The following is a 27,716-nucleotide window of genomic DNA, read 5'->3' as shown; positions in this document are numbered from 1 at the left end:
CGCAAGAAATTCCTTTAAATGCATGCATGACGATAAAAAGCCTTCTGTGGGCAGCAGCCCCCTTCTGCCCCCCCTAACACTTACCTGAGCCCCCTCTCTATCCAGCGATGTCCACAAGTGCCATGGCCATATGTTACTCACCCTCCTGATTGGCTGAGACACAGCAGCGGCGCTATTGGCTCCCTCTGCTCTCAATCGAACTCGGTGAGCCAATCAGGAGAGAGAAGGGACGGGCTGGACTGTGGCTCCATGTCTGAATGAATACACAGAGCTGCAGCTCGGTTCGGGTGCCCCCATAGCAAGCTGCTTGCTGTCGGGGCATTTAACAAGGGGGAGGGGCCAGAAGCTCCAGCCAGGGACCCAAAAAGAGGCGTATCCGGGCTGCTCTGTGCAAAACCACTGCACAAAGCAGGTAAGTATGACATGTTTGTTATTTTAATAGAAAAAAAAAGCAACTTTACAATCACTTTAATTTAAACAGGAAGTGAAAGTAAATCTCCCCAATGGGGTGAAGATGGCACAAATAAACTTTACAAAGGTTATAATCCTCTCTTATTCTATCCAATATGAAAAAAAAAAGTTTTACCTATAGTTGTACTTTAATACGCTGGAGGTTTTATGTTTTTAAAATTTTATTCTAGTGGGCATCATTTTTGTTTTTCAAAGCTAAATGCTCCTTGTTACTGCATTGCAAAAATGGCAAAAGTCAACTCTTTACCTCTGTGCAATGATCTTCAAATTTAAGGTAATCAGCAGATGTTTTCTGATGATTTTCTTCCTTTCTTCCAGACTGCTGCAGTTTGGGCAATGGAAGATTCTATGTAGAAATTTGGAGGCAGGAATTCAGTTTCAACACAAAGCAGTTAAATGCAGTGAGAGGAGGAGATAGTCAGTCAGTCAGTCAGTCAGTCAGTCAGTCAGTCAACTTATGTAGATCATGACAACCTCTAAGTGGACATTTATGTATGTGCTAACCTAATCTTTTGCTTTATATAAAATATATATTTATATATGTGTGTATATAATATATATATATGTGTGTGTGTGTGTGTGTGTATGTATATATATATATATATATATATATATATATATATAATGTGTGTGTGTGTGTGTATCATTTTTTTATTTTTTATTTTTATTTTTTTTGGAGCCTTCAAATTTGTGAAACAAAAATATACCTTCTTAGGGTGGTTCCTAGAAGAGTTTAGCTTTTTTCCTGTAGAAGAAGCTAATGCTATCCTATGTATCCATGCAAATTAGGTTGTTTAGATGCATATTTTAAAACAAGCTTTTAGAGGCAGAAAATAAACCCTTCTGATTTGCATTTTTGAGGGCATTTTTTGTGGCAGAAAAAAACGCTAGACACAAGTGCAAAAAACGCTCAACATTAGCAGTTTTATTTCCTGCCAAGAGCACTGGCGTTTTTTTAAGCCAATGTGCATGGACCCTTAAGTGGTATTTCTACAATCCATAAATGCACTTTATAGTTCATACGGTAATTACATTATTCTGTAAGGAAAAGACAGAAGAACCAAACTATGACATCTCTGATCAGTGACTAGCACTGGGTCTCAAGATATACATAGGTGACTCGTTGGACTTCATAATACATGATTAGGGTAAACCAGGCTCCCTTTGCTGTGGATTGCTTGATTTGGGAGGTTCTCATTACAGGTTACATGGCCTTATTTAATAATTACTCTAGTACCCCAAAACAAATGGGTCATTTCTTTTATAAACTATTTTCATGTAACTAGCATATTAAGGATCTTGAGTTTTTAACTTCTTTGTGTCGAGCGCAAACAAATATGTGGCTGCTCACTGCCTAGGCACAGCCGTTGAAAAAAAGTTAAATGTTGAAATTTAATCTTCCATTGTCCAAACTGCAGCGTTCTGTTGCAAAGGGAGGAAATCATGAGAAAACATCTGCTGATTATCTTAAATTTAAAGGTCATTGCAAAGAGGTAAGGGGTTGACTTTTGCCAATTTTGCAATGCAGTAACAAGGAGCATTTAGCTTATTTAAAATAAATAAATAAATGATGTCAACTAGACAAAAAAATTGAAAAAAATGCCACCTCCAGCATGGTAAAATATACCAAATACCAGCAAGCACATTACATAACACGGATACAATTCCTCAAGCTTAAATGTGGCCACAACATGGTAAACATAGACAACGTAAATGGAGGGTTCCATCTATATCATGGTTATAGATATATATATATATATATAGATATATATATATATATATATATATATATATATATATATATATATATATATATATATATATATATATATATATATATATATATATATATATATATATATATAATCTATCTATATCTATCTCTATCTTTATATAATATATACGTATATAGTAAATAGAAGATAATATGTACTTGCTCCCGGACCGGTTACTGGTGGCTACCTGAATGCTCCCGTTCACTGTTTGCGATCAGGCGCTTTCCAATCATCTGATCACAGGCGGTCACATGACCATGCGCCCCGTCTCGCCTTCCGGCATTCTAAAGCTCTTTAAGGGCTGGCAGGCGCTGGCTCTAAGGGGTTAAACGCGCATATGCCTAAAGCAACCACTGAAGAGTTTTGATTTCTTATTAGCAATAGAAAATGACGGCAGCATTTTGCTTGGTTGCTATGGGCAGCACAGACAAGATTTTGCTAAATTGCCTTCACCCTAAAGATGTCCTGTTTCTGGCTTTATACAGCTTGCCTGGGGTATTGCAGGCCCTACATGATTTATATTTGTTTAATTGAGACTCTTTAAAAATGATTAGCCAACCCGCACCCATCAGTTTTAGAATTAATTTCTGTTGTAACATGCCTGTCTTTTTTTTTCTTCATGTAAAAGAATAGTAGTAGGAGGTGCAAGGGACCGATGGTCCTGAGATGACGGATTGAAAGGCTGCTCAGAGACTGAAGGCGCTCTTAGAATTCTTTGGTATGGAAAGCTGAATTGCTACCCGCAGTGCAGCTTTGTTTTAATCCAGTCAGTGTGATATTTTGTTGCTAATAATTCGAGGCTCTTCATTTGTACCATCGTGCACAGGAATGTTTAAGTTCCCCTCTTGAAAGGTGGCACTTTCCTCCTGACGAGGCAGGGTGACTTGGTGGAAGTCGACGTTGCAAAGAACACACAGGCTAAAACCTCTCTTTTCTCTCGAACACACACTTCCACCGAGCCATTCCCCTCTTCTTGATGATTGTGTCTTAGATGTGGTTTTAAAAGAGAATCCCAAACCATTCTTTCTGTTTAATGTGACAGTGTGAGAAACTGATCTTTAGTCGCTCACAAAAAAAAATAAAAAATAAAATAAAAAAGAAGGCAAAAAAAAAAAAAAAAAACACCCGGCGTGTAGTCTATGTTTAGCTCCTTTTAATGTGTTTGCCTGTGATTTTTAAATGCTAAACATGTAAACAGATAAATTGTCAATGTTAATTCTGTATCCTGTCACACAGCTGATCTCTCTCTCTCTCTCTCTCTCTCTCTCTCTCTCTTGCTTCTGTTTCCTTTTTATCTTTCTTTGTGGATTCACGTTGCAGTTGATAAAATTACGGGAAGAGGTGAGTGCCGCCTAAGCCCCCCATTCACCACCCGCTCTACCACTCATGCTTATGTCTCTCTCTGAAAGCTCCGTTTCCCGTATCAGAACTTGACTTTCTCTTTTAGCTCAGGTTTTGAAAAAGGATTTGCTGAATTTAAGCACAGATTACACAAAATACATCTCTGCCCACAATTTTTTGTTTTTCATTTTTTTCCCCCCATTTACTTTACAAATATACATTTGCAACGCCCATTGCTTTAATGACATGTAGTTGTAATGAGAACTGGAAGAAATATGCTTAGAGAAGTGATAGTTTTATTGATATTTATGAATATCAACCTTACTTTTTGGATGGATGATTTAAAAAAAAGAGGTGTTTGCAGTTCTTTAAGGGGTTAATGCTTTGGCTGACGAATAGGTATTTAGAATTTGCCACTTTTGAGCAGACTTGTTATTATATTTTATTTTACAGTAGAGCTCAGTGTGCTCTTTAGTTCCCTGTAGTTGGCCATTTCAGGCTGAGGAGGGGCTGGCTGAAATGTCCTTCACTGGATTACTGATAAGAAGCCACGAGACTCTAGTAAAAGAGAAGGAAGTCAAAAACCTGTGGCTTATATATAAGTGATGGATAGAGAGATCATGAACTCTATAAATGGACTGGATAATGGTCTGAAGGCAAGCAGACCACATACTAGATGAGAAAGTAAAAGACCACCAGAGCTCCAGTATAAACGTCAATACCTATATCCAAAGGGAATTGGGAGGACCCCAAAATAAAATCTTCAAGGAGGTGCCTGGTGCAAACCTAACTACTTGTACATGGTAGACTAGTAAAAAAAAAAAAAATAGATATAGGAATTAAAGAGGAACTGCAGTCTGCTCACATCATTTCTAATAAAAGCATATTTGCCATTCTGAGGCTTCCCCCCAACCACTTTGCTTATTATTTTATATATACTGTGATTTTGTGATACTTGCCAAATATGCTGCAGAAATCTCCCTCCAGTAAGTCTGGCTGCAGCCATATTAACTGTGGGCAGCTTAAAGCGGGAGTCCGCCGGGACTCCGCGTTTTTTTTTTTTTTTTAAAGTCAGCAGCTACAAATACTGCAGCTGCTGACTTTTAAAATAGTGACACTTACCTGTCCAGCGCGCCCGCGATGTCGGCACCCGAAGCCGATCTCTAGATCGACACTCGAGTGCTGCTGCCGCCGCCATCTTGGGTATGGGAATCAGGAAATGGAGCCTTTCGGCTTCATTTCCCGGTTCCCTACTGCGCATGCGCGAGCCGCGCTGCGCAATGAGGACGGTCCCCGCTGCCCCTGTGTGTTTCCCAGCAGGCAGCGGGGCACTTGCGGAAAGGGGTGTAAGTTACGCCCCTTTCCGCAGAGAGCTAGCCCGGAAGTGGGTGCAGTTACCTGGATTATCCAGGTAACTGCACCCCCCTCCCCCCTGAAAGGTGCCAATTGTGGCGCCAGAGGGGGGGAGGAATCCGATGAGCGGAAGATCCATTTTAGGGTGGACCTCCGCTTTAAGCTGCTGCCTGTTCACTTCGTGGATTTACACAGACACACACATATATACAGTATCTCACAAAAGTGAGTACACCCCTCACATTTTTTGGAAAATATTTTATTATATCTTTTCATGTGACAACACTGAAGAAATTAAACTGTGCTACTATGTAGTAGTGAGTGTACAGCTTGAATAACATTTTAAATTTGCTGTCCCCTCAAAATAACTCAACACACAGCCATTAATGTCTAAACCGCTGGCAACAAAAGTGAGTACACCCCTAAGTGAAAATGTCCAAATTGGGCCCAAAGTGTCAATATTTTGGGTGGCCACCATTATTTTTCAGCACTACCTTAACCCTATTGGTCATGGAGTTCACCAGAGCTTCACGGGTTGCCACTGGATTCCTCTTCTGCTCCTCCATGATGACATCACGGAGCGGGTGCAAGAGACCTTGCGCTCTTCCACCTTCCGTTTTGAGAATGCTTCACAAATGCTCAGTAGGGTTTAGGTCTGTCCATCACCTTTACTCTCAGCTTCTTTAGCAAGGAAGTGGTCATCTTGTAGGTGTGTTTGGGTCGTTATGTTTGAATACTGCCCTGCGGCCCAGTTTCCGAAGGCAGGGGATCATGATCTGCTTCAGTATGTTACAATACATGTTGGCATTCATGGTTCCCTCAAAGAACTGTAGCTCCCCAGTGCCGGTGGCACTTATGCAGCCCCAGACCATGACACTCCCACCACCATGCTTGACTGTAGGCATTCTTGTCTTGGTTGCTGCCACGCAGGCTTAACACTGTCTGAACCAAATAAGTTTATCTTGGTCTCATCAGACCGTAGGACATGGTTCCAGTAATCCCTGTCCTTGTTCTGCTTGTCTTCAGCAAACTGCTTTTGGGCTTTTTTGTGCATCATCTTTAGAAGAGGCTTCCTTCTGGGATGACAGCCATGCAGTCTAATTTGATTCAGTGTGTGGCGTATGGTCTGAGCACTGACAGGCTGAACCCCCACCCCTTCAACCTCTGCAGCAATGCTGGCAGCACTCATACGTCTATTTCCCAAAGACAACCTCTGGATATGACGCCGAGCACGTGCACTCAACTTCTTTGGTTGACCATGGCAAGGCCTGTTCTTAGTAGAACCTGTCCTGTTAAACTGCTGTATGGTCTTGGCCACCATGCTGCAGCTCAGTTTTAGGGTCTTGGCAATCTTCTTCTAGCCTAGGCCATCTTTATGTAGAGCATCAATTCTTTTTTTCAGATCCTCAGAGAGTTCTTTGCCATGAGGTGCCATGTTGAACTTCCAGTGACCAGTATGAGAGAATGAGAGCGATAACACCAAATTTAACACACCTGCTCCCCATTCACACCTATGACACTAACGAGTCACATGACAACGGGGAGGGAAAATGCCTAATTGGGCCAATTTGGACTTTTTCACTTAGGGGTGTACTCGCTTTTTTTGCCAGCGGTTTAGACATTAATGGCTGTGTGTTGAGTTATTTTGAGGAGGGGATAGAAAATTTGCACTGTTATACAAGCTGTACACTCACTACTTTACATTGTAGCGAAGTATAATTTATTGAGTGTTGTCACATGAAAAGATATAATAAAATATTTACAAAAATGTGAGGGGTGCTTGCCTGCACATTTCTCCTCTCTGGATGAATACACATGGATCTCTGCAGTCTCCTGTTATTTTCGCCCTCATCCAGCCGTCTCCAGCTCTGCAGCTCTGATTGGCCCTCTTATGACTTGTCCCCCCTCCCTTCTTGACAAACTCTCACGAGAGTGAGTGAAAGCTGCACATGTCAGTCTAGACCAGTGATGGCGAACCTTGGCACCCCAGATGTTTTGGAACTACATTTCCCATGATGCTCAACCACACTGCAGAGTGCATGAGCATCATGGGAAATGTAGTTCCAAAACATCTGGGGTGCCAAGGTTCGCCATCACTGGTCTAGACTTATTTCCATATAAGAAACAGGAAGTGGGCTATATAAGGTATTTACTGTCAGAAAAAAAAAATGTTTTACTATCCAAAGTTAAAACAACAAGAGCAGAAGATTTAATAGATGGGAAATTGAAAAAAATACTGAAGGTCCGCTTTAAATTATATTAAAATTGTCTATAAATAAAAGTTGAGTAAATTCATTATAGAAAAAAATATCCTGATAATCAATTAAGTGGATGAATTTATCTACCAGTAGTAGATAGCATTCATGTTAAGGCATGGTAATTAAGATTAGAAACCTTATTCTAAATCCTGATTAATTCACAACGTTAAAGAATATTAAAGGTCATTAAACAAGGTCAAAAACTTAAATATAATCCTTACAAATAAAGTTATGATGGAGACAGGTACGGTCATTTTCAGCAAAGCTTATATGCACAATTTTAGTGTCTGTGTTCCGGTCCTCATTGTCCTGATTGTTAACCATGGCTGATGATGAAAGCTGTAGAAATTCTCTCTCCTGCCAAACACTATACAAGGCCCTGACCACTTACCTTTCTCCTCTGCTGTGAAAGCAATATGACTTGGTCAGGACTGGGATGGGATAATGAAGGGACAACAGTTATTTGCTCTCAATTGGCAAACACTGGGCTCCATTCACAAAGCAGTATCTTACCACATCCCTGTATGCGGTAAGATACTGCACAGTGTTAAAACTTTTCTTGGCATTCAGTAAAAAAACGTTACTAAAATACCGCATTACCTATGTTTTTTATGAAGTCATGCAGTGTTTCAGTAGTAAAATCTTGCAGTAATTTACCAACGTCAGTAGCTGGCATCCCTAAAAAATCATGTCAAAAGCTTAAGGAGCGTGTCCTTAGTAACCAATGAGTCGTCAGCTGTTAGCTGGGTTCCCCGCTGACAGCTGAATGTAAAAAGAATTGCCACCAATTAAAAATGAAGAAAAAAAAAAAAGATTTTTAAGATGGCGTGAGGTACTTCCCAAAATCCATGCCAGACCCTTATCCGAGCATGCAACTTGGCAGGTCAGGAAAGGGGGGGGGGGTGAGCAAGTCCTCAACATAGGGGGTGCTTTGGGGCTCCCCCCCCATACAGGTTGTCCCCATGTTGATTAAGGTACTGTTTTAAAAGAACATTTTAAGTATTTAAGTTTTTATATAACTGGATTAAATGTAGATCTTTTATATCTTGCTTCACTTACATGTAAAGCTTTTCTGCTGGCTCTTTATCCTGGTGTTCCATTGAAAGCAAGCATCTCAAAGTTAAAGTGATTGTAAAGGCAGAAGGTTTTTTATCTTAATGCAAAAAAAAAGCATTTTTTTGCATTAAGATAAAAAGCCTTCTGTGTGCAGCAGCCCCCTTAATACTTACTTGAGCCCCATCTAGATCGTGCCATTGGCTCCCACTGCTGCCAATCAAAGTCAGTCAGCCAATAAGGCGAAAAAGGGGGTGGGATTGGCCGAGGCTCCATGTCTGAATGGACACAGGAAACTAACTTGGCTTGAGTGCCCCCATAGCAAGCTGCTTGCTGAGGGGGCACTCAACAGGAGGGAGGGGCCCGGAGCACCAAAGAGGGAGCCGAAAAGTGGAGGATCTAGGCTGCTTTGTGCAAATCCACTGCACAGAGGAGGTAAGTATAACATGTTATTTTTAACTAAAAAAAATAGACTTGACAATCACTTTAAAAGTGTATGGAAACCCTCTTCTATACCCAGTATTCTTTAGAAAGTGAACCATGTGTTAGAATTTGTACTTTCTATTTCAAGCAGTGGGAGTAGAGTCTTGGCCTACACTGTGCGACAACTGATTGGAGGAAAGGCCCCCCCCCCCCCTTCCACATTGCAGTGAAAGAAAGAAACTTGCAGAGCAGAGCTGTGAATAGGCCAGCTGTCTGCTAATCTATTTAGAGTGACCTCCCCGACACAAAATCTCTGCTTTTATCTCCCGTCTGAGAGCTTGTCAGATGTTATGCTGATAACAGAGGAATGAAGCAGCCGAAAGACAGGGGACTTAGGGCTCCGGCGAGAGATGGGTAAACACAGATATATGTGCCCAGGTCAGATTTCATGATTCTGTTCTACATCCACTTTAAGTCTAAGCATGACCACAAAACACAGTTGCATCTTTCTCTACAGGCGCTACAGCTACACAACTTTCTTTTATAAGGCACAGTGGAATAAACAGATGTGGTGATGGTCAAATTAGCCAATTAGGGACCTCCATGGTAGTGTAATCAGCCAATTCTGCTGATAGTCTCTCTTTATTATAACCACCATTCTCTTCTCTGTGACGGCTTCTGTGCTGTCCATGTTGTAGCAATTTGTCCCACCACTTTCAGGGGACATCCTCTTGGGCTTGTGCTCTAAGCGTCTCTCTGCCCATCCATTTAGGTAAGGGGGCTCTTAGGCCTAGACACTAAGCTCCAAGTCTAGGAAGAGCCTCTCGTGATGGTTGTGGGTTGGTGAAATTGTATGGTGCAAGACACACAAAGGTTCACTGCAGGCCGTTATTTGACATACCCTATTTAGCCAGTATATTTTTTAATTCACATTGAGAGCACCAAATGCCTTTGCAAACCCAGAATATCACCCTGTAAAAGTGGTGACCTCATCACTGGACTGTATATAGCCTTCCAATGCAAGGGTGGGGGCAAGTACAAGACTGGACACCCTGCATAAGGAGAGAGAAGCTCCTGCACAAAGGCAAGGTTACACAATGTCTTACTGTACATAATTAGAAGAAATACACAAAACACACAAAGATTTAAGTACCAATACACATACCTCTTGTATTTAGACAGTATTTGCACACTCTGGACTTCAGATTTTGTCTTTGTTGGATACCTCATACAGATTTTCCTGTGGAAGTCCATGGAAACATTCTAGGTGCCCTCTAGATTTATTTTAGTTATAACCCAGGATCTGTGATTAGTGGAGTGATTATATGCTGACAACAGAAGATTTTAAGATAAAATCTTTATTTGTAGTTCTGGAGATAATAACATGAATGTAATTTTTTAGGGGGTTGATTTAATAAAGGCCAAAGATTGAATTGGTTCAAGCTCTGCCCACAGCCATCATCCAGTCATATGCAAGCAAAAATACTTTATTTTCTTGCATGTGATTGTATATTTGCAAAGTGGATTTTCAACACATTTACTAAGCTAAAGCCTGGTACACTTTGAGTTTTGAGTTTCTTTCAACCAAAAACTGTCAGCTCTGGTCGGAGAGACGCTTGTACTAACTATGCAAATTTAGTACAGCGATCTACCCCACTGAGCTGTTGTGTTCTGACAGGGTGGTGCCCCCAATTGGCTGTCTCCACCAGAACAAGGGTGCACACACCGCTTCAGGCAAAAAATGGACACACCCGATCCAAGGAGCTCATTACCGTAGGCATTATTAAGAAGAGAACTGATTGATCGCACACTTGAATCCAAAAAGTTGGCTGTTCACAACCAACGTGAACAAGCACGGTTATTTTCGTGTGAAACACGTCAACTGATCATCATTGCAATTTTTCTCTGGCTCATGACAATAAAGAAATTTCTCCAGCATCTTTTGGTTTCAAGTGTGCGTTCAATCTTTTCTTCTCTTCTTGGCTGTCTTCACCATTGGCGGAGAGCGCTGATCGGGAGTGGGTCGGCTGCTGGTTTTCCAGCATTCTTGTCCAACAGAAACTGGCAAAACAGCCGGCTTATGTTGGACAGGGTGGCATACACATGGGCCGAATGTCGGTTGTTTATTTTTACTTTTTTAACTGGCTGATGTTTTCCGACATTTGTCCCTTGTGTACAGGGCTTAAGAGAAAAATCCCTTGCAACAAAAACAGCTTATTTGCCTTTAGTAAATTAACCCCTAGATGTTTGGCAAGCTGATGAATGTGACTCAACTTGGTAAATACAGGCGTATGTGTTTTTACAGATGAGCTGACTCTTCCAACAAGCGTTTGGTGGCATATGCTAATTTAAAAGCGAAGTTAGGCTGAACTTTTGTTGATTTATACTAATCTTTTGGGTCACAGGAGTACATTTTCGAATTTTCTGCTCTGACTCAATGTCAGCTGATAGCTCCCATCTAAGAAAATGGGGGCTCTAGCATAAATGATTGGCGTTTTTCATAACTCCAAGCAGAGCTCAGTTTGTCCAAAAGTATAATGTTGGATATAGAAAGGACTAACGTATGGTATAGAATGTATACTGGGTAATCGGCAATATCTGTACAAATAAATAAAAGACCAGCAGCTGGCTGAACACAGATTGTCAACCTGAAATCTTTTATTTTACCTCTTGGTAGTCTGCGTTCATGAAGGCATAACGTGTGAAGTATATTCCTTCCCCTGCATTATTTATTTATTTCGCCTGGATTTGTTTTGTTCAATTCACTAAAGGGCATTACTGCTCACATAGGATGCATTTACTGCATGCACATGATAACATACGTTCGTGCTTTTTTCAATTTTAGCCTGTTAAAGTCGAATTACAAAGAATGTTGCTTACTATAAAAATGGCAGAGAGCACCAACAATGGTTGGGCCATGGGAGCCTACAGCCCCAGTCTTGGTTCCCTGGAATTCACAGCCGTTGTTGGGCGCTCCCTTGCATACAGGGTAGCTGAAGCTGCAGGACCACGTGGCCAGACTGGATTAAAAATGGGTAGTAATTACACAGATCTTTTTTTTACACAGGATATACAGGATAGGCGGGGGAGGGGGGGGGGTGATATTTTTTAGAATGGTCAGTGTTAGGCTTTTTTTCCCACTTTAACCACTTCAGCCCCGGAAGATTTGGCTACTCAATGAACCAGGCCATTTTTTTTGCTATTTGGCACTGCGTTGCTTTAACTGACAATTGCTCAGTTGTGCGATGCTGTACCCAAACAAGATTGACGTCCTTTTTTCCCCCACAAATAGAGCCATCTTTTGGTGGTATTTGATCATCTCTGCAGTTTTTATTTTTTGAGCTATAAAACAAAAAAAGGCCTAAATTTTGGGAAAAAAAACTCAATATTTTGTCCTTTTTTGCTATAATAAATATCCCTCTTTTTTTTTTTAAAAAAGATATTTTTTTTCCTCAGTTTAGGCCGATATGTATTCTTCTACATATTTTTGGTAATAAATATCAAAGTAGTAGCAATGGCGGCAATCTGCAATTTTTATTGGGACTGAGACATTATGGCGAACACGTCGGACACTTTTGACACATTTTTGAAACCATTGACAATTATACAGCGATCAGTGCTGTAAAATGATTACTGTGTAAAAGTCACTGGCAGGGAAGGGGTTTACACTAGGGGCCGATCAAGGGGTTAACTGTGTTCCCTGACTGTGTGTTCTAACTGTGGAAGATGACAGATCGTGGTTCCTAGCTATTAGGAACTCACGATCTGCCTCTCCTCTCCTCACGGAACAGGGATTTGTGTGTATAGATACATGTTCCTGTTCTGCCTCCCGTAATTGCTATTTCTCTTAAAGGAGCCGGCATACATCTATGTCGTTTCGTGGGAATGTGCAAGTGGTTAAAATAGACTTCAAGGTGGTGTTAACTGTGTGCTTTTCTTTTGAGACGAGCTGCAAAGGATCCACATAAAGTGAAACGTCACTTTCCCAATTAATATTGATTATTTTTATCCTCATGCTCATGCTGCTAATATTAGTAAATAGATATATTTACTTGTTTTAACTGCTTCCCGACTGGTGCGCGCCGATGTACGTCGGCAGAATGGCACGGACAGGCAAATAGGCGTACCTGTATGTCCCTTTAAATTTTCGCTGTGTCATCGCGTGTGCGCCAGTCGGGACCTCTGTGAGTCAGAACGCAGGCATACCCGCGATCGTCTCACGGGGAGGAAGAACAGGGAGATGCTTGTTACTTTAGCTTATTACGTTCTGCCTAGTGACAGTGTCACTGATCTCTGCTCCCTGTCATCGGTCCGCAGTGGTCTTACAAGCACACTTTTTTTTTTTTTGGAAAAAATTTACTTTTACAACAGTAAAATCAGCCCAATTTTATTGTTTTATATTGTGAAAGATAATGTTACGCCGAGTAAGTTGATACCCAACATGTCACGCTTCAAAATTGCGCCTGCTCGTGGAATGGTGTGAAACTTTTAGCCTTAAAAATCTCCATAGGCGACATTTAAAAAATTTAGTTACAGAGGAAGTCTAGGGCTAGAATTATTGCTCTCGCTCTAGTGATCGTGGCAATACCTCAGATGTGTGGTTTGACCACCATTTTCATGTGCGTTCGCTTCTGCACGCAAGCTCGTTGGGATGGGGTGCTTTAAAAAAAAAAAAAAAATGTAAACATCCTTTGTAATAGAAAAAAGCATGACAGGTCCTCTTAAATAATGAGATCTGGGGTCAAAAAGACCTCAGATCTCATACTTAGACTTAAGTGCAATAATAATAAAAAAAAAAATTGTCATTTGAAAAACTGACATTGATAAAATGTGCCTTTAAGACGTATGGGAGGAAGTGACGTTTTGACGTTGCTTCCGCCCTGCTATGCTATGAAGAATGGTGGGGGCCATCTTAGCCTCACTCGTCTCCATACCCAGCCACGGATAGGACCTGATCACTTCCGCTGCTGACAATGGCTCCGGTAAGTGGCAGAGGGTGCGAGAGGGGGGGTGGCACCTCTCCCGCCGCCTATAACGGTGATCTCTCTGTGCATCCGGGTTTTTTTAACCCTTTCTCGGCCGCTAGCGGGTGGTATAAGCGACCCGCTATCGGCCGAAATGTGCTGCAAATCCGACAGTAAAACGCTGCTAAAAATAGCGGAGTTTTACTGCTGACACTATGGACGGCTTGGTGTGAAAGCCATCTAACACTAGGGAGACCCACTGACAGATCAAAGAACCGAGCCTGAAAGCATCAGTTTCAGGTATCGGTGCATTTGCACGAGTACCGATACTTGTGTAAATACTTGGTATTGGCACCGATGCTAGTGTCGGTGCAACCCTACTTTCCATTGATTCCTATGGGGAAACTCGCTTTGATATACGAGTGCTTTGGATAACAAACATGCTTGTGGAATGAATTATGCTTGTATTCCAAGGTACTACTGTACTTGTACCACTGACAGACCTTCTTGTAGGCCCTTCTTGATTGTCTGGAACAATTCATCCCAAAGATGTTCAGGGCTCTGTGCAGGTCATTTGAGTTCCTCCTCAACAAACTGGTCACACCATGTCTTTATGAAACAGTTTTTTTTCGCTTAGTCAAGCTCGAACAGAAAAGGTCCTTCAACAAACTGTTACCACAAGGTTTAGAGCACGCAATTGTCTAAAATTCCTTAGTATGCTATAGCATTAGCAATATCCTTTTCTGTAAACACCTGAACTAGGTCATTTGAAAGGGGGTCATATACTTTTTGGTCATATAGCGAACGCAACGGAACACTAACATATATAAAAGTTTGTAAATTATATATGCAGCACACAGTTACATTGGTGCCCTTGTTCTCAAAACGTCATTTTGTTCCAACATGAATTCAGTTTTGATATTAATAAGACCTCCTCTTCCTGGGCCTCTGTCGAGAAATATATTCTTTTTTTTTTTTCCTCCTACAATTTTATATGGCAGAAATTGAGTCCAGGATTCATCCTTTAAAGTCTTCCGTCATTTGCAATATGAAAGTGGTTAAAAGCACAAGGAATATCTGCATTGTCTTTTGTAACATTGATACAGCTTTCATCTCATACAAATAACGGCAGCCGGCTGCAAGTAATCAAAAGCGCCTATTATGATTTCTAATGAGAATTACAAGGAACAAAAAGGATTTCCTGCTATTTTTTCCTCCCTGTTTCTTCTATGTATACATTTATAAAGAATATATATATTTATTGTCAGATTGGAAGATTGCACTCTCTCTTTTCAGTGAGTTTTTTTTTTTATTTTTTATTTTTTTTATAAAGTCTTTCTAAAGAAGGGTTCTGCCTTCAAAATCCTTAAAGTAAGCCTGCCATGTTTTGTAGGGAGTAATCCTGACCTAAAAGTGAAAGTGTATGTCTAGCCAAAATGTTTTCTTTTTGTTTTGTATAGGGAGGGATTAAAGCCCTGTCAGCAGGGACGTAAAGTGGTTCTAAAGCCACAAGCAATGAAATGAAGACATGAAGGTATGAAGGCACTGTATATCAGAAATTAAGTGATAAGGTGCAATGGGTGATCGCATCAACTAACCATGCAGAATCAGATACCATTCATTTTGAAAACAAACCCATTGCATCTTATCACTTAATATCTGATATTCCATAAGTTCTTCATCTTCATTTCATTGCATGTATGCGAATATGCGGGTATTTTTGGATGAACGTATGTGTTTGCATATGTATATGTATGTTATCCATGATGTTTTACGATTGTTAGGTTTACAATTTAATCTGTTACAATTATTTTTACATTATATGTTTTATTCTAGCCCTGATGAAGGGGGAGTTCCTTTTGACCCCCGAAGCACGTTGGCTGTCTTTTAACACAACTTTAATAAATTAATTTGAACTCTTATTTTTTTGGTCTGTTACTTCCATACACACACGTTTTTTCCTGGTAATCTGCTGGAGTACCCACAGTAGGGTAGTCTTGCCTGTTGTGAGCAGCCTAACCTGAGCCAGTGGGCTCTTCAGATTGTTTTTGCCCTCTTGCTACCTTGTTTAATCACTTCAGCCCAGAAAGGTTTTACCCCCTTCCTGACCAGAGCACTTTTTACAATTTGGCACTGAGCTGCTTTAACTGGTAACTGTGCGGTCATGCAATGCTGTACCCAAACTTGCGTCCTTTTTTCCCCACAAGTAGAACTTTGTTTTGATGGTATTTGATCACTTCTGCTGTTTTTATTTTTTGTGATATATATGAAGATTTAGAAACAAAACAATATTTTCTTCTTTTTGCTATAAAAAAAAAAAATACAACTCAATATTCATCATGCATTTAGGCCAAAAAGCATTCAGCAGCATGTCTCGGGTAAACAAATAAATAAAAATAAGCGTATATTTATTGGTTTGTGCAAAAGTTACAGTGTCTACAAACTAGGGTACATTTTCTGGAATTTACTCAGCTTTTAGTTTGACTGCCCATCTAATTTCTTGGGGTGCTACAAGGGCAGGGCAATACAACCCCCCCCCCCCCAAATGACCCCATTATGGAAAGTAGACACCCCAAGGAATTTGCTGAGAGGCTTATTGAGCACATTTATGTTTGTCACAAGTGATTGAAAAATTACAAAAAAAACAAAACAATGTACACAAAGTTATCGCTAAATGATATATTGCCCACGCATGCTATGGGTATATGTGAAATGACACCCCAATATACATTCTGCTGCTTCTCCTGAGTACGGGGATACCATGTGTGGGACTTTTTTGGAGCCTAGCCACATACAGGACCCTGAAACCCAATCACTGACTTCAAGCTTTCTAAGGGCGTAAATATTTGATTTCACTCCTTGCTACTATCACAGTTTCAGAGGCCATGAATTGCCCAGAGAGCAGAAACTAGGTCTTGGCTGTAACGCTTCTCTTTTTAGAGAGCTGGACCCCGGGATCCAGGACTTTTTGGTATTAAAGCCATAAAGCTTTACTGGTGGCGGTGCTATTACAGGTCCAGGATTGTGGGTTTCCTCAAGGATCCCCAGCTCCTGAAGGTTTAACAGAACCCACTGTGAAGGGTGAAGATTGGGTCTATTGGTTTGCCATAGAAAACCCTGCGGTGGGAAAGGTAAGTGGAGTTTTTCTAAGAAATGTTCAAATTTTTTTAAGAATGTCTCCTTTAATTTAGTAAATGTTTTTATGCCTATGTGTCACCACTGGGGCCTGTATAGAGCACTTACATTTCATGCTTCTCAGAGAGCCCACAATGTGTCCAGGAAACTGCAGGTTTCTCTTCCTCTGGGCCGGCAGCAGACCTCCGGTAAGTCTGGGAGGATTTTGCCTCCCCACCAGACGCCCCCCCCCATAGTGATGGGGGTGGGGCTTAGCGCAGCATTGGCATCCTTCAACGCCCAGCGCGGGGAATGTGTGTTTTAATGGCACCATTTTTGCTGTTGCAAGCTGCGGAGAGACACAAGCGAAGATATATGTGTGGTTTGGTGACACAGGCAAAGAGGTTTTTTTTTTTCTTTCTTTCTCCAACCATTCTAAGTTTGGAGTAAAAGATTGATGCTTTAATCGCATCCCAGAGTGGGACTAAGCATAACAGGTCCCCGTCCATTGCTTAGGACCCTCATAATAAGGAATAAGGGAGCGAGAGAAATTTCTCTCGAGTCCAGGCAGAGGCTGATGTCCGAAGAACCTAATAAAAAAGGATCAGGTTCACAGGAAAGGTGGTTGGTACAGTCTCTCACTGAATTGGTCTAGTCCACATTTTTACTGCCAATTAGTGCAGTCAGTCAATGAGCCCACTTCGGGTTTGGGTTCACTAAAGGAATCCTCTATCTGTTAATGTTTTTTCCTATCCATTCATGGCAAAAAAGCTTATGTATTCTGAGTGGGAGCACCCAGATAAACATTTTTTTCCTCCAAATAAGTTTTCAATACTTTATCCTATGGAGGAAGAGTTCTTTAACCCTTTCATGACTAAGCCTATTTTTGACATTTGGTGTTTACAAGTTAAAATCTGTATTTTTAGCTAGAAAATTACTTCAAACCCCCAAACATTATATATAATTTTTTAGCAGAGAATCTAGAGAATAAAATGGCGATTGTTGCAATATTTTATGTTGTGCGGTATTTGTGCAGCGATGTTTTAAACGCAACTTTTTGGGAAAAGGGACATTTTCATGAATTTAAAAAAATGAAACAGTAAAATGAGCCCAATTTTTTGTATAATGTGAAAGATGATGTTACGCCGAGTAAATAGATACCCAACATGTCACGCTTTATAATTGCACGCACTCATGGAATGACGACAAACTACGGTACCTAAAAATCTCAATAGGCGACGCTTTAAAATTTTTTTTCCAGTTACCAAGTTAGAGTTACAGAGGAAGTCTAGTGCAAGAATTATTGCTCTCGCTCTGACGGTCGCGGCGATACCTCACATGTGTGATTTGAACACCGTTTACATATGCGGGCGTATACGTTTTCTTTGCTGCGCAAACTCGCGGCGACGGGGGCGAATTAAACATTTTTTTTCTTATTTATTTTAAAATGAATAAATTGTTTTTTTTAAAACCTAACTATTTTTTAAAAAATACGGCGCCATTGGCAGCTGAGTAAACGGGAAGTGACGTCATGACGTCGCTTCCGTGTTCACAATTAGGAGGCTGGAATGAAGCCGCTTACGGCTTCATTCCAGTCTGTCCCTAGCCGCCAGAAGCAGCGGTTTGTTCATCGGGGCTCCCGATTGAACGAAAGCCCCGGTAAAATCGGCTCCAACGGGGCGTGTCCAAGATGGCCGACTGAGCGGACGCACTAGCTGAGAGCTCCGCTGACCATCCGTTGTAATAGACTCCTAGCCCTGCAGATATCGCTCGTGGAGCAGCTTATCCTTGTCCACACGGTCCCGGGAGGGGATGACCAAGGGTAGGGGTAGCTCCGGTAGCCGTAGGACCCCCGCGTCGGCCAAATCTAAGACGCGGCCTAACTCCGGCCTATCTCCGGACCCGAAGCCTGCGGCCCGCATGGCGTCCCCGTCGGAAGATCCGGACCCGGCGCTCTCGGAACAGTCAAATTTCACGGCACTGATGCAGGCTATTACCACCTGCCAATCTACCTTGACGGGGAAGATCGAATCGGTCCAGCTCGATATCAGCCTTGTCCGAAGGGATATGGACTCGTTCCGCACCCGGTTGACTGAGGCAGAGCGGCGGCTGGGCGACTCTGAAGACGCTCTACGAGATCACTCCGGGACACTCCGAACGTTGCAAACCAGGGTGAAGATACTGGAAAGTAGGGCGGAAGATTCTGAGAACAGGAATCGACGGAATAACCTTCGCATTGTGGGACTACCTGAGGGGGCGGAAGGAGCGGATCCCCACACCTTCACGGAGAACCTGCTCCGCAAGCTCCTGCCTCAGGCACCCTTTTCAAATTTTTTCACGGTGGAGAGGGCACACAGAATGCCTGCCACCCGGACCATTCCGGGGGCTCCTCCACGTACCTTCATCCTTCGCCTTCTACACTTCAGGGACCGCGATTTGGTGTTGCGGGAGGCCCGCAAGATGGAGGCTCTTACCTATGAGGGGGCGCGATTGATGATCTTCCCGGATTATTCCATTGATACCCAGAAGCAACGCCGATCGTTTGACCAGGTAAAGCTGAACCTCCGCAACAGACGAATTAAATACAGCATGTTGTTCCCGGCCCGACTTCGTGTACAAGACGGTGAGACGGTTCGTTTTTTCACATCGCCGGAAGATGCTGCGCACTGGCTGGAAACCTTGCCAAGAAACAGAGATGACCGATGAGCTGCCCTTAGGGTGTTGTTTGTTTGTTTGCCTTCCACATGGACCCTACATTTAATTTGAACGGAGCCCTGGCCGGACTTGATAGGCAGGGGCCGGTTTGAGATCCGCTCAGTGGCAATGGCGGTGTTTCTTTCTACCACTTTGTTTCCAGTTTGACTGTCTCTACTGTGCCTGAGCCTACTTTGACTATGACTTTCCTTAGTTGGTGGCGATATGCTCCCCTTTTTTGTTTTGCAACAGTTTTCTTTCAAGAATCTGCCCCCGGCTATGGCCGGGTGAATTGAATCTAATCCATCATGCCTCTGCAGGGCCCTATTATCCGACAAATGGACTGGGCTGGACCTGCGGTGCTCAGACGATTGCACTCATGGTGCCCATCTTTTCATGCACCCCCATGGTTGTTACCAGGGCGGTTTGGTTTGGGGTTAGGGCACACCGAAGTTTGGGGGGTGGTGTCGGGGTGGGGGGTGGAGGGGGGGGGATTTTGGGTATCGTGTTCAGGACATTTTTTTGTAAGTATTATTCACTATATATATCTGTGCTGCTGAGGTCTGATTTTTGGTATGGTTTTGATGTGTCAGGGGAGGAATTCTGGAAATGTCTATTTGCTGATGTGGGGGGGGGGGGGGGTTCTCTGGGGGGGGGGGGGGGGTGGGGGGGTTTGGAATCGCGGGCTGTTGGGAGATCTCCTGGGGGCTGGGTTGTGGTTTCTGGGAGGCCGCGTCCATTTCTGTGAGATGAATCTATGGCTCCTTTAACCATTCTATCCTGGAACGTGCGAGGCCTTAACTCGAAGCTCAAGCGTTCCCTGGTTTTCACGTATCTTAAGCGATACTCTCCACAGATTTGTATACTGCAGGAGACTCATCTGGCGGGTGGAAGGACGCTGGCCCTTAAGAAACCCTGGGTTGGGGCATACTATCACTCTACTTACTCTGTATATGCTAGGGGGGTCAGTGTTCTGGTGCACAGGTCTCTTCAATTTAACCTATTGGATCTCCATTTGGATCCGGGTGGCAGGTATGTGGTGGTCCATGCCATCTGTAATGGATTAGAGATGCTACTGCTGGGAGTTTATGTTCCCCCGCCGGCTACCATGGAGCTCCTTAACAAATTAACCCCTATTATGGCACTGTACCCAGGTGCCGCTGTTTTGATGGCGGGTGACTTTAATATGACCCCGAACCCCTCACTAGATAGGTTTCGGGGGGGGGTGGGTCAGAGCTCCCCGCTTATGACCTGGATGGATCTTTATGGGCTCACTGATATCTGGCGGTGGAAACATCCTACTGACAAGCAATACACATGCCACTCTGCCACCTATGCTTCCTTTTCAAGAATTGATCTGATGCTGGCTGACGCTCTGCTACTGCCCCGCACAGTTGATGTGGAGGTCCTGCCTAGGGGTATTTCAGACCACGCTCCCATGCTGCTGCGGCTGGAGGTGGGCCCCACTTTGGGCCCCGCCATGTGGCGGCTCTCCGGGTATTGGGTGACGGACGAGCGGGTTGCCCCGGAGGTTGAGGGGGAATTAGGTGTTTACTGGGGGATAAATGCTGGCACCGCGACGACCACGGTGCTCTGGGACGCTTTTAAGGCCTATGCCAGGGGTCAGTATCAGACTGCCATTTCCAAGGCCAGGAAAAATTCTAGGTTGACACTGGCAGAGGCAGAGAGGAGGGCGCAGGAGCTTGAGAAAGCGTACACGCAGGGGGGTGATGAAGCCTCTTACTCGGCCTTGCAGTCGATACACAGGGAGATTGCTTTGCTCAGGACAGAGGGTAGTAGGAAGATTCTGCTGGCCCAATCACAACGTATTTTTGAGCAGGGGGAAAAGACGGGCAGACTCTTGGCCTGGTTGGCTAGGGAAAGGGCCTCTGTGGCGCATATCGCCAGGATCAGAGGAGAACTTGATGAGGTGCTATCAGACCCCTCTCAAATTAACGACCGATTTGTACAATTTTATAAGGCCCTTTATGCACCTAAGGAGGTTTTTACTCTGGAAGCACTTGGCCACTTTTTGGACCGGGTTGCCTTCCCGCAGCTCTCTGATGGGGACCGTACCCGCCTGGAGGGTCCGATCTCTCTTGAGGAGGTTCAGGCGGCTATTGTCTCCCTCAAGAGCTCAAAAACGCCGGGCCCGGATGGCCTACCGGCAGAGTTCTATAAAGCGCACGCGGATACGCTTGCGCCACGATTTCATGCCCTACTCCGTACTATGCTAACTGAAGGGAGTCTGCCCCCCACGATGTCTGAGGCGGTGATAGTAGTTATCCCTAAACCGAATAAGGACCCTGAGTACTGCTCCTCCTATCGCCCAATCTCTCTGCTTAATGTCGATGCGAAGATAGTGGCAAAAATTTTGGCAAATCGGCTTAACTCTGTTATTCTGACCCTGGTTCACGGTGATCAAACGGGCTTTATGCCGGGCAAGGGCACTGACATTAACATTAGGCGCCTCTATACCCACGTTTCTAGGGCGAGGGGTGGACAAGGACAGGGAGTGGTTGCGTCGCTCGACGCAGAAAAAGCGTTCGACTCTGTCGAATGGCAATTTCTCTGGGGAGTTTTGGAACGCTTTCGCTTTGGCCCTAAATTTATTTCCTGGATTCGGCTGCTTTACAATCACCCCATGGCCAGGGTCCGAACCAACGGTACGGTTTCGGAGGAGTTCGCATTGGGTAGAGGTACGAGACAGGGGTGCCCTCTGTCCCCTGGCCTCTTTGCACTAGCCATAGAGCCCCTGGCCATTCTTTTACGGGCATCGGAGGCATTCGGGGGGCTGCAAGTGGGTCCCCTTGAAGAAAAAATTTCGTTGTATGCGGACGATGCACTTCTTTACCTACCTGATGCATCTGTCTCCTTGCAGAGGGCCTTGGGTATGATGGAGGAATTTGCTTCCTTCTCGGGAATTAGAATTAATTGGGATAAATCCTTGCTGTTCTCACTCCCCCAGGATCCTCGTGCTGAAGTTACGCCGACGCCACTGAAATTTGTTCAGGGGTTCCGTTACTTGGGGATTCTGGTGCGAGGAGACCCTAAGCTCTATCTAGCAGACAATGTGTACCCTATCCTAGAAGACCTAACTGTTAAGTGCCAGATGTGGAAGTCTCTGCCCTTATCACCGGTGGGTAGAATTAACCTCTTGAAGATGACCTTTTTGCCAAAGTTCTTGTATGTCTTTCGGAACACCCCTACCCCGATCCCGAATTCTTTTTTCCTCAGGGCAGACCGGGTGATCAGTACGTTTATTTGGGCTGGAGCGGTGCCCAGGGTGGGGAGGCTAGCCCTCCAGCGGCCTCTTTCGGCTGGGGGCCTGGCCCTACCATGCCTGAAACAATATTATTGGGCGGCGGTACTGGTGACAGTGCGGTGGTGGTTTGTACAATCGAGATCCAATCCGTCGGTCAACCTAGAGGCGGCCATCCTGGGGTCTTATGCTGCGCTTAGTAATGTGGTATTTAGGGGCCCTAAAGCTCACCCTGCGGTCACGTCGAATATGGCGACGACGGTGCGTGTATGGATGCAGGTGGCAAGGAAACTTAATGGTCCTTTGGAGGTTTCACCTCATACGCCGTTGTGGGGCAATCCGCAATTGAGCCATTTCAAATCTATCCCAGATCCTGCCCTGTGGGCCAAATACGGCATCACGACTATACAGCAGATTATGCCTAGGGGGGTCCTCCTAAACTTTGATACTCTTAAGAGGGAGTTTGGGCTGCCGAATAAGATGTTTTTTAGATACCTGCAGCTGCGCCATGCGGCACGGGCCCAATTCCCTGCCCCAATCTCGGTCTGCTCGAACCAAATTGAAAAGTTTCTTATAGGCAAATATGCGGATCGGATCCTTTCCTCCCTGTACCTTAGGCTCTCCATTTCGGAACCCGAGACGGAGTCTGCCCTTTTTAGCAAATGGAGGTCTGATCTCCCATCACTTAATGAGGAGGACTGGCAGGAGGGCATTCAGAATTATATTCCCCGGATGATCTCTGCGCGCGACAGATTTATCCAACTGAAGTTTCTTCATAGGGCATACTACACTCCACAGAGACTTTCGAGAATATACCCACTAAGCTCAGATAGATGTCCAAAATGTGGTGTGGAGGTTGGGACATTTCTGCATGTGGTGTGGGAATGCCCAGCTATTCAGACCTTCTGGAAGGGGGTGGTGGGGGTGCTGAATTCGGTGGGGGGCCTCTCGGTGGGGCTGGACCCTGTGGTCTTGCTGTTGGGGGTATGTGACAAAGTGGTGGTGGGTACACATAGACAACTGTTTGTATTTTATGCGGCATTTTATGCCAGGAAGACTATTCTCCTTAACTGGAAGAAGGCGGACCCCCCTGGGATTTCACAATGGAAAGGGCTGATTGACTCCGCCCTTCCACTATATAAGCTGACATACATGAGTCGTAAGTGCCCGTCCAAATTTGATAAGATTTGGGGATCCTGGGTGGGAGTGTAGATGGGCTAATAGCGGGATGGGTGGTTGCGGGTTTCAGGATGTTCGGATGTTCTCCTGTATTTACTTGCTCATTGCTGAATGATGTGGGTTAAAAGCGGTACTGATGTGAACTGTTTGTCACTATAAGCTATGTCTGGAGATGTGATTTTTGCTCTTTTTCCCCCCTTCCCCCCCCCTTTTTCCTCTTCCCCTTCTTTTTCCCTTTTGCCTTATTTCCTTCCCTATACCTCTTGACCATCATCAGCTAAATTCTAAGTCTGTTTAACTGATTATACACTGAACACTCTGTTATGTTGAGATGTGCGATGCGCTGTTGTATCGCACCAATGTTTGTTTCATGTATTTAATGGTGATAAATAAAAACTTACCTGTTAAAAAAAAAAAAAAAAAAATCGGCTCCAACAGATAAGAAGTTGGAATTCCTTTTTAAAAGCTATATTTCGCTTGCAGGTTCAGCCTGCGCTGGCAGCGATCAGAGTATCTCAGTCCTTAACCAGTTGAGGTCTGGGCCATAGGAAGAAAAAAAAGCCAATCAACGGCTTATGTTAAAGGGACATCAGTCCCAAAGAGGAAGGAGGCAAAGATGCTACCTCTGTGTCATTCAGTACCCCCTGCCAGTGCCACCTGTCATTGTCACCTATCATTGTCACCTACCAGTGCCCACCAATGCCACCTGTCAATGCCCAAGAGTGGTGCCAATCGGTGCCACATAGCAATGCTGCCTATCAGTGTAAGCAATCAGTGCCCATCACTGCCGCCTCATCAGCGTACATCAATGAAGGAGAAATATTACCTGTTTACAAAATTTTATAACAAAATATAAAAATATATTAAAAAAAAATTATTTGGTCTTTCAATTTTTTTTAACAAAAAATAAAAACAGCAGAGGGGATCGAATACCACCAAAAGAAAGCTCTATTTGTGGGAAAAAAATTATAAAAATGGCAATTGGGTAGAGTGTTGTATGAGCGCGCAATTGTCATTCAAAATGCGACAGCGCTGAAAGCTGAAAATTGGTCTGGACAGGAGGGGGGGTTTAAGTGCCCAGTAAGCAAGTGGTTAAAGGACTAGTTTATGGAGGTACTCAACATTATTCCTGATCAGCAGGCCCAAGATTCGGCCGGGATATCAGAAGCGTTGTCTTTTACAGTAGACGCTATGAAGGATTCTATTCTCCAGGCTTCATGGCTCATACTATGGCTGGTACATGTGCATAGAATCCTATGGTTGAAAAATTGGTTAGCCAAAGCACCATGCAAAAGCTCTTGGCTAGTTTCCCCTTTTATGGTGAACGATTATTTGGGGACGATCTGGATAAGTGTATCCAAAGAATTTCTAATGGGAAAATTTCCCTTTTACCGGTTAAAAAGAAGTTTAAGCATTTTTTCTTATAAAACGTGCTTCTTCTTCAGTGCCAGGGGCATCAGCCTCCAGGCAGTCATGGCCTCCACCGTCAGGTTCAAGAGGTAAACCTCAGGGTCAGTCCCAGGGCCAAAAGAGGACCTGGGGGAGGAAACCCGTAAAACAAAATACTAAAGCCTCTTTATGAAGAGCCACCCTCACTTGTTTGAAGGCGAAGGGTTTGTGCTATCTTGTCATTTCACAGCCTCCATAACGGTGAAAGGTAATGAGGAGTGAAGTCACCATTTTATGCCATTAGAAAGGCAGGGATTGGTTTTTGGGGTCCTGTATGCGGCTAGGGTTCCAAAAAGTCCTACACATGTGGTATCCTCGTACTCAGGAGGAGCAGCAGAATGTATTTTGGTGTGTAATTTCACATAAGCCCATGGCATGTTTGAGCAATATATCATTTAGTGATAACTTTGTGGGGGGAGGGGGGCGGGATTCAACATGCCTATCAGCAAAAAGATTGGAGTGTCTACTTTCCATAAAGGGGTCATGGGGGGAGTTTGACCTGTCATGGTATTTTATGCACATTAGAATGGTGAGTGGATTTAAAGTTCTGGGGGATGAACCTCTAAAAATTTGTCTCTAAAAAAGTCTCAAATTGGAGGCTTTAAATGGAGCGAGGCTGCTTCAGGGCGGGCTGGGGAACCTGATCACTGTGAACAAAAGGAAAGCAAAAGGAGGAGAGAGAAGCGCCAAACCAATGCTTTAAACCGCTTAGGAATTTATTCAGTCTATTTAAGTATAAAACAACACTAAAAGAGCGGGTGGGAGCTTCCACGTGCAATGTCACAGGAGCACAGGAGGACCGCCGGAAAGTCTCTATTGAGAGATCCACGAGCGCCGTGTGTTAGCCACAGCTGGAGCCTTGATGAGTCTCATGGAAATGTCGGCCATGTGTCTCTGGGTGGGAGTGGCCCAGGGCTGTCAAACTGGGGAGCCGCCCACACGCTGTCTAGCCAGTCAGAATGCATTTCGAAGGCACAGCCTCACCTTTTTCATCAGCTTCTTCAGTCCCACACAATCTTTCCAGCTTTCCCTATGTAGTTTGGGCAGTTCTCCGGCTCCATGTGACTATCTCTTCCCTCATAAACCATAAAACTATATGTATAGCCTGTTGCCCTGTCACAGAGCTTATACTTCTTGACCCCGTATCTGGCACACTTGCTGGGAAGATACTGTTCGAATGACAAGTGGCCAGAAAACTTAATCGGGGACTCATGAATGCAGACAACTTCATCGGGAGTAAACAAGGCTGTGAACTGTTGGTTGAAGTAGTTTATGAGGTCCGAATTTTGTATAGCCGATCGTATTCAGGGTCACCCCGTGGACGACAGAGTTCATTGTCATTAAAATGCATGAACCACAAGATCTGCTCGTATTGTGTCCTGGTCATGGAGGCAGAGAACATGGGCTTATGGTGAATTGGGTCAGTGGACCAATATGACTGCAACTCACTTTTTTTAGTTATGCCCATGAGGAGGGATAGGCCCAGGAATGTCTTAAATTCAGAGACTGTAATAGGTTTTCAATCTCTGGCAAGGGTGAGCTTGGTATTAGCGGCGATTAATTGACCAGCATACAAATTGCTTTGGTCCACACTAGATCTATAGAGATCTTCCATGAAAAACAGCAAATAAAAGTCAAGTGATGTAAAATCAACAGTTTCCACCTGAATTCTGGGTTGGCCAGTGAATGGGTGATGTATGGGTGCTGCAGAAGTGGTGGGCTCCCAGTTCGTATTGGCAAATGCAGCAGGAAGGGCACTATGAGCTCGACTGGCCTATCTTTGTCTTCTTGGTGGCTGCGGTACACCGCACCGGCTGGAACTGCACTTATGGGACTCACCACTTCACCAAGTGTTACTGCAGTGTGGGATGTACGACCAGGATGTGTACTAGGCCACTGGTGCTTGCCAGTTCACCAGAAGGATGAGCGGCACTAGTACTGGCTCTCTGCTCCATACGAGAGCCCTGCGGTTCTTGCACCTCAACAAAAGCCAAAGAACAGGGTTGAGTACGCCTGACCTTAGCAGGGACCACTACTCCGTTGTCAGAGCTGTCTGTCAGTGTGCCGCTGCTGTCTACCGGTTCGAATACTGAGCCTGAATCTGACAGTTGGGTGACTTCCTCTTTACTCTCATCTGTCATGCTCAGAAATGTGTAGGTCTCTTTACTAGTGTACCTTGGATTGGACATTGTGGCCTATAAATTTACTGGTACAACTAGTGAAACTCACAGGAAAAAAGAGCACCTGATTGTCAGCAACTGTTTCAAACGCAACCAAAAAAAACTGTTGGCATTTGCAGGGATCAGGCCTGACTCTGCGAATTCTGCAGTTATGTGTTTTGCCAGCGAGACTGCGCTCCGTATGGGTACGGGTTTTGCAC

The 27,716-nt window shown here is 43.9% G+C and overlaps 1 protein-coding gene across 7 annotated transcripts in view; it reads left to right on the top strand.

The window, feature by feature from the left end:
• Nucleotides 1-27,716, top strand: part of VTI1A (vesicle transport through interaction with t-SNAREs 1A) — a 668,116-nt gene that overhangs the window by 157,561 nt on the left and 482,839 nt on the right. For 4 of the 7 annotated variants that reach the window (XM_077455037.1, XM_077455033.1, XM_077455038.1 and 1 more), the window contains exon 5: nucleotides 3,567-3,587. The exons of the other annotated variants lie outside the window; for them this stretch is intronic. In XM_077455037.1, the coding sequence (XP_077311163.1) occupies nucleotides 3,567-3,587 (21 nt within the window). The remainder of the gene's footprint in view (nucleotides 1-3,566; nucleotides 3,588-27,716) is intronic. 7 annotated transcript variants of the gene reach the window in all.

Source organism: Lithobates pipiens, unplaced genomic scaffold, assembly GCF_037356315.1.
Source record: "Lithobates pipiens isolate NorthernLeopardFrog02 unplaced genomic scaffold, aLitPip1_a1.2 Scaffold_25, whole genome shotgun sequence".
Taxonomy (NCBI): Eukaryota; Metazoa; Chordata; class Amphibia; order Anura; family Ranidae; genus Lithobates; species Lithobates pipiens.
This window is presented reverse-complemented; position numbering and strand designations above follow the sequence as displayed.